General features: G+C 40.9%; 1 protein-coding gene across 4 annotated transcripts in view; it reads left to right on the plus strand.

Moving 5' to 3' along the window:
- Positions 1 to 18,719, plus strand: part of S6kII (Ribosomal protein S6 kinase II) — a 166,411-nt gene that overhangs the window by 64,520 nt on the left and 83,172 nt on the right. The window contains exon 1 of one of the 4 annotated variants that reach the window (XM_019052350.2): positions 4,031 to 4,179. The exons of the other annotated variants lie outside the window; for them this stretch is intronic. Within the exon in view, the coding sequence (XP_018907895.1) occupies positions 4,135 to 4,179 (45 nt within the window). The 5' untranslated portion in view covers positions 4,031 to 4,134. Of the gene's footprint in view, positions 1 to 4,030; positions 4,180 to 18,719 lie in introns of those variants that run through there. 4 annotated transcript variants of the gene reach the window in all.

Genomic DNA, 18,719 nt, shown 5'->3' on the forward strand with positions numbered 1-18,719 from the left:
AATTGCGACAGCAATTCCTCCATGTTTGCTTTGATTATGCCGTCGAAAAATGAATTTCAGCGCAGCCGATTGGCAGGGATCCAATGGAAATCTGGAGGAGGAGTCGAGATTAGCACTTCTGCATAGCAGGCCTGTCGGATACGCGAAAAATTACTCAATTTTTGCCTCAAGTTAGGCGATTGAAGACACACTTTTCCAGCCGTATTTCCTCTTCTCTATCAGCTCTTTACCGTCCAAGCAAGTTCTATACTTTTTGAGTCTAGGAGTGAATTTTATTCTCATGGCAGGACCCTGGAGAGGAATTTCTTGTTCATATTTCAACGGGACCGCATTTTGCAATTTGGAATCATAAATTCTAGCCCGGTTTATAAACAACGCATGTGCCATTAGTTTCACTGTGAACATAAGTGTTTTTCCAGGAGAGCGAGAATTTATTGCTCCAAACTGCAAAATGCAGTCCAACTATAATTCCCTGTTACGCGAGTCGGAAATGCTTCATTACTATTCGAAACCATTAGTGTTTTCTTTGAAAGAACTAGAATGAATAGTTCAGTTCTTGAAACCGGAGAAGAAGAGTTCAAAACCCGAAAATAAGTAATTTGATCCAATTTTTTCAAGTACTTGAATATCTGTTTGAGACATACGCTGAGGGTAAGTAAAAGCGTTAGTGTAGTTTTCTCAAAATTGATACAGTTGAAAATTTTGGTGAGCAAGTTCTTTCATTTCAACGGTGCTCATCTCTTCGGGGGACTTAAAAACGCGCCTACATGCTGCCGTGCTGAGGAAAAACGCCGTATGAGCCTTAGGGAGTTGCCAAATTTTCCTCGATATAACATGTATTTTTGACAACATTCATGCATAGTTTTCCTTGAAATTTTCGGATGTTTTAGATTAAATTGCGTGTACAAAATTGTCTGAATTTTTTTAAAAATAATATTTGCAATTTTCCCAGGAAAGTCGGTTTTTATCAGAGGAAACTTGGCAACGCCTGAAGACTCATACGGCTTTCTTCCTTAGCACGCCAGCGTAGAAAACAGCCGGGTGCTTCTTCAACACGATCGTATCGGAGCTTTCCCGCTCGTTTTTGTCTTGGAAGCACAGACTGCAGGAACGTGTTTCACAAATTAAGATCAAGTCTCTTGAATTCCGCCCGCAAAAATGTGACGATTCCGTTAATTGGAAATAAAAACACAAGATGTAAAATCACGGTGTCTGGTTTTTTTAAAAACCGGGAAAACCCGGGATTTATCAGGGAATGAAAATTTACCGGGAAAATCAGGGAATCTGTTCCAGAAACCGGGAATCTCTTCTCCAACCACCCATGGATCATTTCGTTTTCAAATTTGGCGGTCTAATCTGACGTGCGCCAAAGAAATGGCTGTAAGATTAATTAAAATCGATATTCATATTTGAAACTCTGGAAAATTATATTCTTTTCTGCAAGAAAATCCCGGGAAAGTGGGAGAAAACTTCGGTTTCTCATCAGGGAATGAGCTCCTGAAAACCAGGGAAAAGCAGGGAAAAAATCAGGGAGTGAGCTTTGCCAAGAAAACTATACACCATGTGTAAAATCGAAATTGGGGTGATTCGGTGGCAGTCCGACAACGCGGTCGGAGCCTAAGATCAAGAGCACGAGCCGCCGTAAATCGTCGTCAACATTGACTCTCAGCGCGGTCACCGAGATTTTAAAAATATGTTGACATTATTTTCGAGAGCAAACCCCCGCCCCCGGAGAGCGGAGGGTCTAAGGTTCTGACACAGTTGGCCCCTGCTCCCGTCGCGGGGCGCTAGTTTTCTGAGTGGAGCGAAGCGAGTGCGTTCTCACGGCCTCGCGAAATTTACGCCTGTTTATTTTTTCGCCGCGCCAAAATGTTCGAGTCCCTCGTGTCAGTGCTCGTCGCTCGTGTTCGTGAATCTAAATTCACCCACATCCATCAAACCGCGCCCAGAGGATAAATCTAGTGCTTTCCGTCAGTAGACTCGGTGTCCTATTCAAAGTCCTTCCTTAGACAGCGTCCATATGCTGTGCTAAGGAAAACCGCCGTATGAACCTTAAGGCGTTGCCAAATCTCTTTAGGTACACTGGAAAAAAAAAAACACATTGGATCTAGAGTCTAGACTCTTGAAAACATTGACAAGAAAAAATACTCTTGATTCAATCGGATTTTTGCTTCAATCAAAACGAAATCCGCTTAAATTAAGAGGCTTGGTTCTTGATTTAAGCTAGATTCTGATTGAATCAAGAGTACTTTTTCTTGTCGATGTTTTTAAGAGTCTGGACTTTAGATCCAATATGTTTTTTTTTCCAGTGTAAAATACAAATTTTCAAGAAAATGTGTGAATCTTTTTACTTCAAATTTTTAGACAATTTTGTACGCAATTTGATCTAAATTATCTGAAAATTTTATGAGGAAATATTCATAACTTTCCTCGAAATTAAACATTTTGTCGAGAGAAATTGGGCAACTCTCGAATGTTCATACGGCGTTTTTCCTCAGTACGGCAGCCTTCCTCAGGCAGGGTTTACGGCCGTCTGGAAAATCTGCAAAGCGGGGAATGTATAGGCCAAGTCGGAAAATTTCTTGAGTAGAGCATAGGCTCAACAACTTCAGCCGGTGCCGTCTGAGAGAATGCCAACTTCAACTTTCGAGTGCTTTTTTCCATAATTTTGATAGAGTCAAGCATAATCCTCGAATGGATTGCATTTAGCAAGGAGGAACCGGCGCGCTTATAGTGTTGTAAAATGTTGCTTCTTTCATAATTATCCGAAAAATCTCCCGGAATTGCAAATAATGTTTGCTTTTTACCCAAAATTTTTTAAATTTTGAAGGAAAATAATGGTGTAAATTTTATTACTGTTCGTACGTCAAGTGTTTTAGAAGAAAAGAAGAAGTAGCACACTTTTGAAAACGCTGTAATCGCGCTGGTTCTTTTTTGCTAAAATCGCTCCACATGAACATCGCAGTTTTTCAAAATCTGAACTCCGATTTTATTTTTTGGACTGAGGCGAACCATTATTTGCACTGAAAATTTTGTAGAAGTAACCTCAGTGGAAAAAAGACTCTTGATCCAAAGCGCAGACTCTAACAATTTGGCAAGAAAAATACTCTCGACTCAATCAGATTTTTGCTTGAATCCAGAAACAAGCTCTTAATTCAAGCGGATTTCCTTGTAATTCAAGCAAAACTCCGATTGAATCAAAAGTATACGTTTTCGAATCAAATTCGTTAGGGATCTGGTTTCGAGATCCAAGAGACATTCTCCAGCTAGGTTGTTCCCATAAAATTTTGAGCGCAATTAATGGTCCGTCTCCTTCCAAAAGATTAAAATCGGAGTTACGAGTTTGAAACACTGCAATGTAGATGTGATTATTTTGCCTAACTCTATCATTTTGATTTCTAGAAGTGAGAAGTTCTTCCGTAATTAGCTGAATATAGGGAATTCGGGTACTATAAAGTCAGGAAAAGCAATGAAAGTTATGGATAAGTCACGAAAATGGAGTGAATTGGAAAATGCAGAGATTATGGAGATACTATGGTCCATTTATGACGGTGCATGAAATTTTTAATAAAATAATCGAAATTTTTGAAAAACAGTAAAAGCTGTATTAAAACTTTTAAAACTTTTTTGAAAAACTCACGAAGGTTGGCAGTCAGCTGATGATGGTGGTCCGGGTAGCCGCCGAAACGCGTCCGAAAAATAACAAATTAGTGAAAGCGTGAGTTTTTCAAAAAAGTTTTAAAAGTTTTGGTGCATGACATTTCTCTTTAATCCTTTCCTAATTGCAATGTAAACCATGCAAGGCCTCCTCAAGAAAAAGAGCTGATTAAAGAAGGACCATAAATACGACTTCCAGTTTCGATCGTCCGTATTTTGTTGCGATCGAACAACTTGCGGCAGTTGTCTAAAATTACAAAAATTATTAGTTATTAGTGATTTGTCGGAGTTGGTAGCGCCTGTGTGCGGCAGAAAAGTTCGCGAAAGCTCGGCTAGTGCCTCCACTTGACTTTGATTATCCACGGCCTGACGCGGTCCTCACGGTGGGTGCTCTCAGAGCCAAGTAATTAACTTGTCACCGCAGCGTCCGCCTCGAAGGGTGGGAAAGCCTTTGTTGCTACTTTTGTTGTGGTCATCATGGCGGCGGCCGTCATGTACGGAATCACCCCCTTCAGTCTTCAGGTTGGTCCTAATTTTGTGTTTACAGAACGAGAACCGCAAACCGGGCAAACAAGGTTCGAAATAAAAAAATAATGCTTGGTAGGTGCGAAATAGTTATAACAATCAGTGTCAGAAACTCACCTTTGAGTTTCAGGAGCCTTGTGGCGCATCAAGCTCAATTTTTAGGGGCCATTAAAGATTTCTTAGAGGCCAAATTGACTTTTTGCCCATATACTACAGCGCATTTAGTGAAAAGTTAGACGCAAGATGTTTTAGTTACAGAACTAGTAACTGTAACTTGGGGGAAATTTCGAAAAATCAACAAACAGGAAAATTAACACAATAATCTCTTTCCTTCTACCTCGCTTAATTTAGACAAATTTTCGGGAAATTGATTTGGTTGAAGTATTTAACTTCCTATCAACCTCCGTTACAATAAAACGAAATTCTCTCTCCGGGCGACGTTGCGCCTGCAACAATTCTCATGAAGCAACTAAGTTTACTTCTTGACTTCAGCAGAGTGTTTTTCTCCTTTGGTTTGCAACCCAGCCGATATGGTCACAAAACTCGATCAAAATCCACTTATGTGTTTGTCTGAAATCGAATAACGGGGTTAAGCTCGCGGAAATTTCAGTGAGCCTTGTGGAATCAAATTTAGTGTTCATTCAAACGTATATGTCAGGTTTCCCGAAACCCAGTGACCCAGAGGAACTGATAGGTTACATTCAGGGGTGGCGGAAATGGACTAGAGAGTTGCGTTTATGTAACATTTCACGATATTCAGAGGTGAAAAGAGGCAAAAAGTTGCCTCATTCGTAATTAAGACTCTAAAAGGCGAAGTGTCCCCCCTCCCCGCCAGAATTTTGGCTCTTAGTTAAGCTGTGCTTTCTTGATCTCATTATCTATAAGCCAATGTTTTTAGGTTTTTTAGGTTTTCGGCAATGTGAGACGAGGAAAGGAAATGAAATACATTTGAAAGCCTCTCGAAATCCATTTCATATCTTGATACAAAAAGCTCTCCCAATTCGTTGATCTCACCATCAGACCCGCCAGAATGTGGCAGTTGCGGCCAGAGGAGGATCCAGCAATTTGACAACACCGGATTTCAACCATATAAACCTACGTTAAATAATCGATTCTTGTCGGAGCACCTAGACCCTTCCAAGAATCGATACATTTCCATAGGTTTGAATGGAGAAAAACAATGATCCCAACTTGCTGGATCTGCCAATGGTTGCAACCAGAATCGATGACTGTGCAAGCATCTTTAAGTATAGTTTTTGACTCATATTACACATACTCGCATTTTTGAGGTTGCATTTTTGCTCGTATCGATGATATTGACTACAATAGAACTTTACCCAACTAGATACAAAATTTGCTTATTCGCTGTATGATTTTGTGTAAAAGCTAAAGATTTCTAGAGCACAATTAGTGAAAGCGAAGGGCAGAAAGAGAATGATTAGTGGCGTTATAACGTGTATTGCCGCCCCCCCCCCCCCCCATAAGAAAACGACATTTCGTGCGATATAGGTGATTATCAGGTAATATTGTTTAGCGCTGGATCCGAAAACGGCAATTTGAGTCCATCAAATGTTATCACTTCAATTTTAGTTTTTCTAGATTGCTTCCTAACACTTGAAGGCCTAAATACACAAGGCGACTGATCGCCGCGAGTAAAAGACGGAAGCCAATAGAGAGCCTTGATTTCGATCCATTGACGTCGATATGTCAAAATCAAGGTACTTATTGGCTTTCGTCTTTCACCCGCGGCGATTAATCGCCGTGTCTATCTAGGCCTTAAACTACATGTCTATACTCGCAAGGAGGGAGTATAAAAAGCGCGTTATGTGGTTATTTTTATCAAAAATTTGAAGTGAAAAAACGGAGGCAAAAAAAATAATGAATTATTCCATCCTTTTTTTTAGTGTCCATTGGAAAGCCATAAAAATTGCCAGATTTCCATTTTTCAACCGTCGTAGACGGAATGGACGCGCACATCGCCCCTTAAACTGGAAAAGACCGGAAAAGTGACAACTTGGGACGGAGCAAATGAATTGCACTGGCCATTTTTTTCCCCGAGTGCTCTGTAAGTGTATACGCGGTACCTTAATCCCCCTCGAACCTGAGCACGAGAGGGGGAGGTCGGGGAAGGTTGTTTAATGAAAGTTTATTTCCGCTATAACAATGGATAGCACTGTAAGAGCACGTTTTTTATCATAAGCCCGGAAAAGCTCACAGCGACGGGGGGCAGGGGGCCGGTGATATTTTAGCATCGAAAGTTTTCATCCATTTATGGCCTGGTGGTTTTTAAGCGTGCCAGTAGGGCTCGCTTTTTTTTAAAAAAAAATACACCTTTCGCGCTTTCATTGAGCTTTTTGCTCTATTAACTTTTTTTTTTAACTGACGCGTTTTAACTTTGTTGCCTCGCCACCCTAATTTTCCGAGTTTTCGAACCGGACGTCCAATTAATGTGTGCTAGGTTTCGGGATGGAGGTTAGGTGTGAATAGTTTCGGAGAGGGATGACAACTCCCCACAATGCGAAAAATTTATTAGGGAGACGCATTCACGAACACGTGTATCCTTTCAAAATGTGTCTATATATTTTTTTCAGAGTTTGTAAGCTCTTGCGGACACTTTCGAATTGAATTGAACTGCAAAATGAAGGTACATCGAAGATTAATAAAATGAAATCGCACAGAATGAATGCGAGTGATTTTTTTCTACACAGTTTCATAAAATGTTTTACAATGCAAACTCTAGTATTTTCTAAAAAGCACAGCTAAATTCATTCTCGCTGCTAGTCTTCTCGTCGTTAGATTATTGCGGTCTAAATCGAAAGTCAAGAGCTGAATCAGAACTAGTGAAATCTTGATTCAAAACGATTGAAATTTCATTTTGCATTTTGAAGAAGAGTTTCTTGTACGGCTCTTGCAAACTTTTGAAACTTTTACCTGAATACATCCAGATTGGTTGGATAGTCATTAGACGAACAGCGTGTTCCACAATAATTATGGGTGTTTTCAATCAGGGTTGTCACCATGCCTAAAAAGGAGGGAACAGTTAGGGAAGTTCGTGCGACCTGGAAAATTCGGTAAATTTTATGATAAAACCGAAAAAGTCAGACTTCTAAAACGTAAACTATGTAATCTCTTTCCGTCTCAATTTCGCCAAACAAATATTGAGAACATGTTTCTTAAAGACTGCAGTGATTTCGTGCGTTCTAAATCAGGAATTTGAAAGAAATAGTTCTGGAAAAGTCAGGGCATTTTTCCAGATATCCTCGCGACCGACCTTGTTCATTGCATCAGAAATTATATCTATTCCTGTCTGGAGGTTTGTTTTTATTTATACGTTTTCTCCATACCCTCTCCCCCTCCGAAAGTTGTGTCGCTGTCCAAACTGAACAATTTTATCTCGGAACAGGAAAAAACGTGCGTTTGACCTTTCAATTTTCGGCCGTTGAGTCACGGATCGTCTGGCGACAGCTAAATAGTGGCGCGTGGGAGTTGTACTGCCATGCTAAAGAAGAACGCCGTATGAACATTCGAGAGTTGCCAAATTTCCTCCGATAAAATGTGTATTTTTGACGAAAATTATCGATATTTTCCCTTGAAATTTTCAGACTTTTCGGATCAAGTTACAAGAAAAATTATCCGAGAAATTAGAAGAAAAATATTCATAAATTTTCTCGAAAATAGTGATTTATCCAAGGAAATTTTGCAACGCCTAAAGGCTGCCATGCTAAAGAAGAACGCCGTATGAAAATTGGAGAGTTGCCAAATTTTCTCCGATAAAATGTTTATTTTTGGCGAAAATTGTCGATATTTTCCCTTGAAATTTTCAGACTTTTTAGAGCAAGTTACAAGCAAAATTACCCGAGAAATTGGAAGAATAATATTCACAAATTTTCTCGAAAATTAGCGATTTGTCGAAGGAAATTTGGCAACGCCTGAAGGCTCCTACGGCGTTCTTCCTTAAAACGGCAGTGTACGTGTACGTGTAAACACTGGATGGCGGTGAATCCGCGAGAAATAAGTTATGCATTACTGTAATTACATCGATCCGCCCATTAAGCGGTTCCGGATTACGAGAATGGCAACGCATGCTTGTAATCCGGCTCTAATCCCCTGTTCTCGAGCCGAGGGGGAGGGGAGGGTGGCGGGCAAAAGGGAGTTATCTGCCCAGAAGCTAATCCCGCTCGTTAATTCGATCCCGGCGCGTACGGTAGTTGCAGCGTTTTCCGCGAACTGAGAAAAATCACGGGAAGCTCTCACTCCGATTTTCGGATTTACCATCGACAAGCAGAACTGGAAAATTTATGTCTTTATCATAATGGACGAGTACTTTCAGACAGAGTATATACAGGGTGTCTAGTATCAGGATTTTTCCGATTTCCCCGATTCTATCAGGATTTGAGGTCAATCAGGATTTAATCCCGATTTCATCAGGATTTGAGGAAAAATCGGTTGTGAAATCAAGATTTGACAAAATTCGGCCGCCGATTGGATTTTTTATCAAGCTATTATTGTGAAGTTATACTCGCCAATTTTTCTCCGCAAAAAATCAGGATTTGGAAAAATTATGAAATCAGGATTTAGCAGTTAAAATGAGGATTTCCCAAAATGATAAAAAAAACTAGACACCCTGTATAAACATTGCCCTAGTAATGATGACATATCATCATCATGATCACTAATGATCATGACCATTGATGCAGTGTTGCAGGACTAAGATCAGACTTGCCACAGTCAGGGAATATCGGGAAAACCGGGAAATGTCAGGGAAAAATTGAAAAGTACCTTTAATTATGTTTTTTTAGAATGGGTTTGACGTTTCGGACAGCAAATTTTGCCCCAAAACTGTTTCTAATTGTGTCTTTTTGACCATATGACATAAACTAGTAACACTGTTGAGATTATTATCAAAGATATTTTTGTACTTCTGAGGATCGTTTGATCTTGCAATGATACACGATATTTACTAGGGGAACACTTTCCGATTGAAAATGGTGAGGAAGCAAGATAGACCAGAAATATGTACGGAAGTCAAAATTTTTTAAAGTTTAGATCCTCCGTGGCCGTTACTGTTTTTGTTAAGTTCAAAAAAAATTTCAATGACGGTCAGAAAATGACAAAAATATCAGGGAAAAATCGTTAAGGTCCCCTTATTTGCTTTCTTGAGTAGGTTTGACATTTCGAACAATATATTTTTCCTGGAAACTATTTCTATTTATGTCCTTCTAACCATCTAGTATATCTTCAACTGTCAGGAAATTTCACTAAAACGTGTCAGGAAAATCAGGGAATTGTCAGGGATTTAAATTCTCAAAATTCTGTGGCAACCCTGTGAAGTGTATCGAAAGTCGAGAGTATCAGAAAGGAAGGGGGAAAAATCAATGTTTCCCTTCGAAAAATTAAGTCGAAGTTTTTTTTTTTTTTTTTTTTTTTTTTTTTTTTTTTTTTTAAAAAAAATAGGTAAGATCTAAAAGTGAATTTTAAAACATTTGACTCGGGGAAAAGGAAATAAGGTCAAAGGTTGAGAATAAAGAAATTAAAGAAACCTTGGCGGAATAAAATCCTCAGCGCAGTCTGCGAGACAATGAATAAAACTCGGACGGGCGGATTAAAAAACAGATCATTCCATCATCTAATTGCCGGCAACTAAGTTGCCCCGCGATTCGGACGAAACTTTGACCGAAATTAATCGACTTTTGCTTCCCTTTGACTGCTTCCGTGGAAATTGAATGAACGGAAACCGGTCGGGTAATTGATTTCTGACTCATCGCCAACAGATGCTCGCAAGCGGGAGCCCATGCAAGCGGAATGAATTAATGCTGCACAAAAGTTAAAGGTGCTCCGATTTTAACTCGGTCTTGCCGGGGCCCGGGACAGAAGAGCCTAAAACACAAGTTCCAGGGCACTTTCTGATTACCTTTTGATGGATCATTACCGAACTTAACTTTCGATGCAAGCCCTGGCAGTCGGATCTACGATATTGCGCAAGGGCCTTTCATTACTCGGAACTCAAAACGTACAATATGGTAAAAGAGAGCACGGGGTTGTTGGATGATATGGACGTTTCAAATTAATTGCAGTGCATTTTGCAAAAAGGAACCAAGAGCATTCCAATGTTGCTAAAATTATGCAACTGACATTGTTCGCAGTGAAATTACTGAAATCGTGCAGGAAATCAAATTTACGAAGGTAATTTTCGTCTTGAATTTATAGCTTATTGGGAGTGAAGATAAAACTTGTTTAGATGATTAGCCTATTTGCAAGGTACAAAAAGTTACAGAATTTAGCGACATAGGGATGCTCTTAGTTTCTTCTTGCAGAATGCAGTCCAATTGGTGTAGTACTCCCAATTAATTTATTGTTGTAGTAACCCAATAAATTAGGTTACTTAACCCGAATGTTGCGTTACTATACCACAACTAATTGGAAATTTCCGTATCATCCAACAAATTGAAGTAGTACCACAATTTTAGGGGACAGCCCCTAACAGTCCTAACACTCGATTTTCGTAGAAGAAGCATCATTTTGGATGAAGACATTCAGGATTCGCGAAACCTTGAGAAGTACTCGACTAAACTTGATTTTTTTCGAGCCTTCAAATCCTTTTAGATATTTTTAAATTTTAAAAAAATATTGTCGCAATGGACTGAAAATTCCGTGAATTTTACACCCTTCGGTTTTTATCTTTTAATTGCTCATAATATAGTATTTGTAAAGAAAAGTCACCGAAAATTTCTTTGAAATTTTTTGGTTTCGCCAATTGTAACTCCTTTAAAACTCCTCGAAAGTTCGTGATGCTTTAAAAGTCGTGCCTCAAAAGCTTTCATGAACACTGCTTTTTCAATTATTACACGCCTCTTTAAAGTGTCCAAATACTGAATCGCTTTTTTCCTCTGTTTCAGGTATGTGATGATCGATAATAAAGCAAAGAAAGAAAGGTGCCTAATTGTTTTTCGTCGTAAGTAGTCTCAGGCTTGTGTCTTATGTTAGCCCTATGTATATCTGTGACAGTCCACGATTGCTACTCTAGCATTGAAAAACCAAAATCATGGTAATGGTAATCAGCACTTTGTAGAGGATTTTATTTTCATGCAGTTTGGAACAACAAATTTATAAAAATTTCAAATCAAACCGAAGTTACAACAGTCCGAAATTCATGGCTAAAAAACTCTCTTTAAAGAACCTGCACTTGAAGGCCTGAACGTTTGACGATTTAGCGCCCTCTTTTGTCCTACAAATGTATCAAATCGCAATTGCAGGTTTTTCTTCATGATACATCAAAATCCTTAAAATAATTCGTCCCGGATTTTGGCTTGGTCGAACAGGTGTGCGCTATATCGCAAATTACTGTGTCGAATGCGAGGAGTTTTCACTCCCCTGAATTTTGCCAATTTTTGGTTTGAGAATTATTTTGTAGGCTCACGCGCCGGGGGTTTTTTCCTCTTTTTGGCTATAATAAAAAAAAAAAAAATCTTGGCTCTAAAATGTTTTTGGCTACAAAATCTGCCGAGATTCATCACTTAATTGATGTGATATATCGCACGTCAGAATCAGGGGCGAATCATCTTAAAACCGTCTTCATTACTCAACGTAAGAAAAGAAGCTCTGTCCCCAGGGGCCAATAGGTTATTCTTTTTCATAAATGCCGTATTTTAGCGTCTTTCTCTCGTCCTTTCTTTCATTCTTTCATCTCTAATATCTGTATTCTCAAGGCCGGTGCTAACCAGCCAATGGCAATAGAATAATTAATTAATTGAAATCAGAATACAAAGGGGTATATGGTTCGTTTCTGAAGGGGTGCATTATTCACCCCCTACTGGTTTCGACATATGTCACGGAAAGGTATAAATTTTGCAGTAGGTGTATCGTTTTATTTCCATTAATATAGCGCGGAATGAGGCCCCGTCATTGTTCGGCTCAAATGCAATAGAATCGGAACGTGTTTCAATTAAGAATCCCTACATTGACGTGCCTCTGGATACAACTATATTTAGAAGAGGAATAATTGGAAAATATTATATTTCGAAGCGTTCTCGTCATCGTTGTTAAACATTCCTGGCAGTTCATTCCTTGTCCATGTTTTTAATGAAACGATCAACGAACACCCAGCCGCAGTGCGCCTAAACTTCCAACGAACCCTTCGCCCTTCACAGCAACTAAAGCCAAAACTGTGCGTTCTAGCTTTACACCTTGTCTGGCACCATACTTCGGTTTTAGGACGAAAGAACGTAACTTCATCCGACGTTTCAAGATTACCACCTGGCAAAGTTTATTTGTACAAATAGACTAAAAGGCGTACAAGTTTTTAACTGAAAGTATTTATTGATTACATACTATCCAAATTTATCAATGTTTGGGAAAGAAAATGCATTCTCATTCTTTCGTAAAACTGAGTTGTTTAAATCAATTTGGCAACCTTGTAATGGAGGTACGTTCTCTCGTCTGGTCGAAAAAACGTAACTTCATTCGACGTTTCAAAATTTCCACCCGGCAAAGTTTATTTTTACAAATATACTAAAAGGCGTTTCTAAGTTTTTAACCGAAAGTATTTATTGATTATATATCATCTAAATTCATCAATGTTTGGGAAAGAAAATGAATTCTCATTCTTTCGTAAAATTGAGTTGTTTAAGTCAATTTTGCAACCTTGTAAAGGAGTTACGTTCTTTCGCCTGGAAAATGACGTGTGTGACGGATACGTTGTTTCTGCAATGAGCTTGACATATTTGTTCCTCGGTGGAAGATGCGCTCCGATTTGCCTTCTAGTCCATTGGCGACCTCGCTCCTAAGTCCTACTGCCGTGCTAAGGAAAACGCCGTATGAGCCTTCAGACGGTGCAAACTTTCCTTCGATAAAAATCGAATTTACTGGAAAGTTGTGAATATTTTTTTCCAAGATTTTCAGACAATTTTCTACCCAATTTACCCTAAAATATCTGAAAATTTCAAAGAAAAATGTGCATGAATGTCGTCCAAAATACACGTTTCATCAAGGGAAATTTGGCAACTCTCGAATATTCATGCGGCGTTCTTCCTTAGCACGGCAGAATAAGTCGAGCATAAAAAGTCGGAGCCAGCTCATCGAGCGCAATACACCGTTGAAAAAAAGTCGCAACTGCTCCTCGAGATGACCAGTGGCGTGGCGTGCTTTTCGATCTATCGATGGATCTGCCTTTTAAATGTATGGAAAAGGATCGATTATCAAGGTGTTCGCACTGAACACCTTGAATCGATTCTTTGCCACGGCTTCAAATGGAGAAATATCGATAATCGATCATTCACGCCACGCCACTGGAGATGACTCTTTCGTCCGTACACATTAACGGTCTCCGGAGCTGACAGGGAAATGCAGTTACGTTTTTACGTCGGCAAATACTCTGAGGGCCGACAATTTGGAGTTTCCAATTTTGTGGCGACGAAGTTAGCGGCGGATAAGGGATAAGGGATACCTGCCACCCGCGCCCGGACGACAGGGACAGGGCTAATTTCATTCGTCCCGTCGGGGAAGCCGCCACGCCAGCCGCGAATGAGAAGCCCAATCGAGCCGATTATACCCGCGGTCGGGCGTCCCAGATCCAAATGTGAAATCAGAAAAGCGGAAAGGAAATTTGATCCGCCATCTCTTCGCACCTTCCGGCCCAAGTATCACAAGCGCCATGCGACGTTTAAAAAATTTCCGCAGCAATTTTATTTTTACAGAGAAATATTGTTGGTTGAGGCTGTTTTTACGTTCACTGAACTTTATCGGGACCACAAAGAAAATTCGGTGAAACTTTCGGATAGCTTCGCGGAGCAATTTCTCTGTAAAAAAGTGAAACGGCGGCGGTAATTTTGAAACGTCGTAGAAGAGATTATCATGCTATATCTTAATATTTTCTTTTGGCTCACTAGCGTCATGAGCCAAATTAACACACAGTTTCCGTGTCTGTGGTTACTGTGGTTACTTATTTGGGTGGCCAGACACTTTACCTAATTTTGTTTAGTCCAAGGTTTTTGTGGTCCGATAAAGTTCATCCAATAGTTTTTAGTGCAATGCTGTATGAACCAGTAGTTAACTTAGTCAAGTTACAAGTAATGATACAGGTGCTGAGATGTCGTTAAATAATGGAATGTAACCCTTTGATGCCCAAGCCGGGTCAAACTGACCTAAGGATCGCTGAAAACACGTATCTCACGGGTTTTATGTGGCCGGCACATCAGAACTTTAGATGCAGGGCTAAAAATAAATATTATAAAAAGAATAAGACATTCATTTGAAAAAAAGGGGGGGGGGGAATCAAATATCAACACAGCCGAAGATAGGCGAGAAGTTTTTGGGTCTGGTTTTTTGAAACTTTTCTCCTGAACCAACGCGACAATTCGTTAGCAGTCCAGAGCGAGACATCGCGAGCTCACGCCAGAGCGCAGAGCGCCTTCAATATTGCAGATACAACGCGGACATCCATCAAGCACGAATAGTTGTATTCCTGCGCCGTCATCAGCGCGGTCTGCTTCCTCGCTCCATTTCCTTGTTGTGTTTGTTTCGTTTGTCTCATTTGTAGTAGTGCCTCAAGAGCTACGTTAGCAAAACAGCCGAAGATAAGAGATGTAATCGTGCATTGTTTTTCACCTTTTCAACAACCTTTCAACAATAAGCGACACTTCATTGTTATCATAGAACGGAGCGGAATATTGCGAGTTTACGCATCGCGCCTTCAATTTTGCAGATACAACACGGACATCCATCAAGCACGAATAGTTGTATCTTTGCGCCGTCATGAGAGCGAGTCCTTTCTTTCACTCTATTACCATGTAGTGTTGGCTTGGTTTGTCTTATTTATAGCGGTGCTGAAAGGGCGACGTGAGCAACGCAGCCGAAGTGTAACTTGGATTCAATTTATTGGCCAAACTAGGTATCGAGTAAAAAAAAAAAAATTGGACAAAGTGTCTAGTTACCCTTACTTGGTTACTTTGAGGTTTATTTTTTTCAACCACATCAACCAAAAGGACTTGGTTGATCGACCAAATTTTTGGTCAATCGAAATCGTGGGTTACTCCGAGACATCTGAGGATGAAGAAAATGTCCTGCACTGAAGAGAAAAAACAATACGGCCGTGTAAGCCGTACTTACGAGCTATGTAGACATACCACCAGTTCCAGTCTCAGAGGCCGAAAGTTCCGGGCTTAGCACCCGGAACAGTCGAAGCTACGGCTCCAGTACCCGGAACTTTCGGTCTCTGAGCCCGGGGCGGACGATATATCTATATAGTCCGTAACTTATTTTTTCTGGGTTTTTTAACTGCCTTCTCTTTTTTCTACGCCACTTCGCGTGGCTGCTAATCTGCGCTAATCTGCGTCCCTGATCCATTGAAATTCATGTTTAATTTATCTCCGGGATAAATATTTTATCTCGTGAGAAGCAGCGCTCGTTGCATACGTCGTTTCTTCACAGCCCGGCAGGACGGGGTCGGGGTGTGGACAGGAGGCGGGCACAAGGGTAATGAGTTGACAGTCGGAATTCAAATGAGTTTCGCCCCGGGGAATAACAATGGGTTTTTGTGCTCCTCTTCCAGCGTTTCCTCGGCGTACTCTCTTGACGTGTCTGCTACTGAGTCTGCGAGAAATTATGGGAACGCAATAGTCGTCTCCTTGGGCCACACAAAAGAGGGCAGCAATGGCGGAGGGAAATTGGACCACGAGAACAGCAGGTGTTGCGCAGCTAGCATTCTGTTATTCAATAATATAAATTCCACGCTTTTCACGTTGAGTAACCAATGAAAATGTGCGTCTCCCAGAAAAATGAAGGCAAGGTGGAGGATTCCAAGAGTGTCACTGCCGCGGTGGATGACGTCAACAAACACATTTTGCTAAGCGCGATATCTTGGTTGATTTTGAGCGTACTGAGTTGCTGTTTGGACAGGTCATGTAATTTTAGGTGTTTTCCAAAAGTCAAACATCAAAACACGATTCTGTGGCCATCTTGACTGATCTATCCTTACGCGGTCGGAGAGGCAAAAATTCGCCCCGTTTAAAATCCTCAACACGGCGGCCTCGCGCCCTCGCGTTGAGCTGTCTTACTTCGATCTATGGGATCACGACTTCACGCCGCCGACGGAACGGCTTAACTGCAAAATTCGATGAGCCCCATGAAAGCATAGAATTATACGGGCAAGAGGACCTACCTCCAAGTGAGGTTATACGCTCTTCTGTCATCGCAGTGAGGATTAGAAAACCCAGCATCTTGAGAAGCGAGGAAGTTATTCTGCCGTGCTAAGGAAGAACGCCGTATGAACTTTCAGGCGTCGCCTAATTGCTTTGATAAAACACGAATTTCCTGGTAAAGTTATGAATATTTTTCTTCCAATTCTTCAGATAATTTTCTTCGCAATATGTCACTCAAAGTTCCTGAAAATTTCAAGCTAAAATATTCATAAGTTTCCTCAAAAATAAACATCTTAACGAAGGAAATTCGGCAAGTCTCGAGTGTTTTCTACGGCGTTCTTCCTTAGCACGGCAGTATTGCTCTCGGAGTAGCCGCGACCCGACCCCGCTGGAGTAACAACAAAACGCCGCATGTCTGCTCTGCCATGTTAAAGAAAAACGCCGTATGAACTTTCGAAATTTGCCAAATTTCCTGCGATAAAATGTTTATTTCTGAGGAAAATTATGAATGTCTTCCCTAGAGTACCTGTATAGCGAGAGTATAGACAAATGTGAAACTCCGAAAATCCATCAGGCCTTCACCGATGTCTCCGCGAATAAAGTTAGGGCCCAGAAATGCAGCCAACCTATGAATCTCAATTATCCAGAGCGCTTTACTAATACAATTGTTACGAACCATCGTTTATAAAGCACGTATTTGACTTAGTTTTGGGCGCTTCTGGGTACCAGATGCGCCCTTTCCAACCGTTCGACTCCCCCGATGTAACATGTACTATACTACATGCCCTTTTGCCTTATGGGTAATGACGCCATTCTGGTACACCCGGGAAAATTTGATTTTTTTCTGCATCTGGTATTCGTAAAAGTTTTCGTGAAATGTTTTGCTTTTAAGCATAACAATCTCGCACGGACGTATTACCTGGTTAAAGTATTTTAGGGCCTCCTTATGCTTTAAATACTTATATCCGAGGCAGTACTTTCAGATCGATTTGAAAATATTACGAACAGTCACGTGATCTCTTCATTTTAGTGACGTATTACTGTGCTACTTTGTGATTGGTTCATTTTATTGGCGCAGCATCGACACGTTAGCTGTTTGCGGCATTGAGCGGAAGGTTTAAGGTTATGTCATGGACCATGAGAATAAATAAGGACCCCCAACTCCAGTTAGCGGAGACATTAGCGCTGCCTATATTTTCATCCATGGCCGATGTCACCGCCGGCCGGCCGGTCGCGGGTCCCTCTCTTCCCCGCGACCCGCGCTTCCCCTCCCCCTGGCTGAACTCCTCTTCACGCGGCCCCGCTCCCCCGCGACCTGCGCGCCCTACCTCGCGGCGTCGCGACGCCGCTGTCCGCTAGATCGCGTTGACGCACCAGCTTTAGAGGTTCCGCCGCTCTTTCCCGTCGTCTGATTTACAGTGGATCCTTTATGTTTCCATTCACCACCAACTAACATTCGTCACAAAGTGCTTGTGGAAAGTTTCAGATCTTCGCGGTCGATCTGTAGTTTTGAAGGGTTTTTGCTGTTAAAGAATCCCACCTCAAATTCCATCTTCGTCAGCCTTCGGGTACATAAGTTGGTAGTAATATGCTTTATCAAAGAAGCGCCCTTCAACGCTTGGGCGTTGGAACTGCTTGTTTGCATTTTACTCGTTTTTTCGGAAGAACGCTCATCTATACTATAAGCTCCAAGACCTCCTAATTTTGCGAAACTGGTAACGCTTAGTTCCAGCGTTCTACCGGGCCGATTTTCATGATTTTTGCGGCTATCGACGGGCAATTGTCTCTAAATAAGCCAACTTTTTTTAGATTTTCAAAATATGGCCCAGGTTTTTTTATATTACGTGGTAAAGTTGCGAATTCTCCCATTTAAACAATGTAAATTTATACTTTTTGTCATAGTTCGTTTGAGCGTTCTACCGGGCCGATTTCCATGATTTTTGCGTAAATCGACAGGTAATAGGCCCTAGATGAGCCCGCTGTAATCAGATTTTGGAAAAAGGACCCAGGTTTTTTTAAAATCACGTTATAAAAGTGAGTGAGTTTACAGAATGCTCGGGTACTGCTACCGCTATGCGCGGGAGGATGCGCGGTGGTCGAGGAGGTTGCGCAGTAGCTGAGTAGCCTGCGCATCAGCTCTACACTTATCTACACAAGATTCGCTCTGAGGACATCACGTCAAGCGATGGCCGAGTCGTCTAAGACGTCGAATGCGTCCACATTGAGAACTCGGTATAGGTTCGATCCCCGACTCATGAAATCTTCAGTATTATTGTTTTACAGCAATATTTCATCAAGCAGTCAATCCAAAACGCGTCCTTTTAATTTTAAAGTAATTTTAAGTAAAGTTTAAAATTAAAGTATACCTCATTTCGTAATTTTTTAGGAGAAAACTAAAACTAA

This window comes from Bemisia tabaci, chromosome 4 (genome assembly GCF_918797505.1).
Source record: "Bemisia tabaci chromosome 4, PGI_BMITA_v3".
In the NCBI taxonomy this organism is placed as follows: Eukaryota; Metazoa; Arthropoda; class Insecta; order Hemiptera; family Aleyrodidae; genus Bemisia; species Bemisia tabaci.